This window comes from Condylura cristata, unplaced genomic scaffold (assembly GCF_000260355.1).
Source record: "Condylura cristata isolate star-nosed mole 26May11 unplaced genomic scaffold, ConCri1.0 scaffold00073, whole genome shotgun sequence".
NCBI lineage: Eukaryota > Metazoa > Chordata > Mammalia > Eulipotyphla > Talpidae > Condylura > Condylura cristata.
This window is the reverse complement of record NW_004567174.1, coordinates 88,528-89,876: the sequence shown is the minus strand read 5'-3', so window position 1 is coordinate 89,876 and position 1,349 is coordinate 88,528. Positions and strand designations below refer to the sequence as shown.

At 70.9% G+C, this 1,349-nt stretch overlaps 1 protein-coding gene across 1 annotated transcript in view; it reads right to left on the bottom strand.

The window, feature by feature from the left end:
- The window catches only part of C4BPA (complement component 4 binding protein, alpha), a 14,686-nt gene extending 14,234 nt beyond the window's left edge, over positions 1–452 (bottom strand). The window contains exon 1 of the mRNA XM_012734806.1: positions 359–452. Coding sequence (XP_012590260.1) covers positions 359–452 — 94 coding nt within the window. The remainder of the gene's footprint in view (positions 1–358) is intronic.
- Positions 453–1,349: the final 897 nt, after the last annotated feature.

Here is a 1,349-nt window from a genome sequence, read left to right as displayed (position 1 = left end):
CCCCCGCTGCTCCCCTCGGCAGTGGACTTCGTCCATCTGCCAGTTCCGCTCCCCGCTCTGGCTCTGGGGAGTCCTCTCACCCCGGCACCAGCCCTGTATGCATGCATAAACACATCCTTGAGAAAAAGGGGAGGTGAACCCCGGGGAGCTCCCCCACAGACGTGCGTGGCCGCGGGCTGCAGGGACGCGGCCGCCGGGCCGCCAGAGGGCAGCTCTGGCGCGCGTCACCGGGCAGACAGCCCCGGGAGCCAAGCCGACCTCGCGAACCCGCGTCCCCGCCCGCACCCCGCGCACAGCGCCCCGGCTCTGGAGCGGGGTGCCTGCCCCAGGCCTGGCCGAGCGCCTCGCTGTCACTCACCCAGGGCCGTGGCCGCCAGAGCAGCGAGCAGGGCCGCCTGCAGCAGGGCGGGGGCCCCGCGGCTCCGGGGCGCTCTGGGGTGCGCCCGTGACATGATCCTGCTGAGAGAATTCAGTTTCACCAAGGGGCCTCCCGCTTGGCTGGGCAAGGCGGGGCCCCACACCCGCGCAGGGACCCCGGCTCACCCCCACTGCGCCCCCTCCCCCGTGCCCCTCCCTCAGGGAAGACGACTCTCCTAAGCCCCGCCCAACGGTCCCTGCCTGGGGCCGGGTCGCTGCCCACCCACGGCGCTGGGCTCGTCCTGCGCCCCGACCCCGGCCGGCCACATGCCCGCCAGCTCAGGCCCCCCCGGTCCCGCCATAGCCTGTCCCACACTGCAGGGGAGCGATCCGTGGACTTCCCGCCCCTGCAGGGGCCGGGGGCCCTCGCTGAGGCCGGCCCTCCGGCCGTCCAAAGCCCAGGTCTCAGGAGTCTTCCCTCCCGCGCCGGGGTCCAGGCTGCCTCGGCCAGCCGCCCCAGGGCGGGCTCCACACAAGGGTGGCCCTCCCCAGACAGCACGGGGTGTCTCAGCTGCCCTCCCCACCCCCCCACTCTCCCCCAGCACCGGGAAGACAGGGGTCTCTGCACGTGGTGGAATATTACTCGGTCGTCAAAAAGATAAGCCCACGCCATTTGTGGCAACTGGGATGGGGCTGGAAGGGGTGACCCCTGAAGTAAGTCAGAGGGACAAGGGGCCCCTCAGATAGTTTCAACCTGGGAGCCAAGGGCGGGGTCCGCAGGGGAAGCCAGACCAGGGAGGAGAGCCTGCGCCGTGTGGTGGCTGCGGGACAGCTGGCGCTGGGACTTCATGGGGACGGCACAAGACGGACAGACAGAAACTGGGGGCCACGTCTGAGCAGTCTCAAGGCTCAGCTCAGCATTTTCAGCAGACTCACTGCAGCACCCCTGCATGCCGCAACACGCCCACACACGCCCTGGGGGCGCTCTGCAC